This window comes from Entamoeba invadens, assembly GCF_000330505.1.
Source record: "Entamoeba invadens IP1 unplaced genomic scaffold scaff_1105074725101, whole genome shotgun sequence".
Lineage (NCBI taxonomy): Eukaryota > Evosea > Mastigamoebida > Endamoebidae > Entamoeba > Entamoeba invadens.
Window position 1 is genome coordinate 2,195 of NW_004440289.1, and position 793 is coordinate 2,987.

The window sequence follows — 793 nt, forward strand, 5'->3', positions numbered from 1 at the left end:
AATTAAAAAAGTGTTACAAAAAATTATTTGGTAAACAAAAAAATAATTGTATTTTTTTAAAATATACATATTTAAACAATTGTATTTCAATTTAAAAAAGTAATTTTTTGATATTCACACATACAGTTACCAATGTGACAATACAGGGAATGATAAATAAATAATTAACAATCATGTTTAAATGTAATTTTTGATGTAAACATAAACTAAAGATAATAATTGTTTTGACATATTTTTGATTTATGAATATATCTTTAATATCTAGAACAGGTGTGACCATTTTAATTGTGTAACTACATAAAAAATGATTATTTTCCAATAACTCACTATCGATAATAACATGTAAATAACTTTATTTAATATATATAATCTTTTTAATTTATTATGTCTGATTACACACATAAATAGCACATTATGAAAATGACATCACAACTGTTTTTGAATAGTGAAATAATAACATAATTATACAATTACTTTTTAATGAATTAATTATGATAATTAAAATAAAATGATTCACTTTTATACTCTATAAGCCTATTGAAAAACGGATAAAATTATTAAACATGTATACCTTTTGAGTGTGTAAACATATAATTTCAAACTAAACAAATACAAAATTATTATATAATGAAAAAAATGTAAATAAATCTTTTTAACTACTTGTTGTTCACAACCCATTTGTACATGTTACGTTTAAATAAAATATATTTACTGGTTAAAATAACTGACAATTACATTAATTTTGTTTATGATAAATAATCAAATATACATGTGAACAAATTAAAAATGATGA

The 793-nt window shown here is 18.9% G+C and overlaps 1 protein-coding gene across 1 annotated transcript; it reads right to left on the bottom strand.

Moving 5' to 3' along the window:
• Positions 1-120: 120 nt before the first annotated feature.
• Positions 121-280, bottom strand: EIN_433880 (Hypothetical protein; the record flags this gene model as incomplete). The annotated part of the gene is made up of 1 exon (XM_004256019.1): positions 121-280. A coding segment is annotated over one exon (160 nt), but the record flags the coding sequence as incomplete, so codon positions are not given.
• Between the last annotated feature and the right edge of the window lie 513 nt (positions 281-793).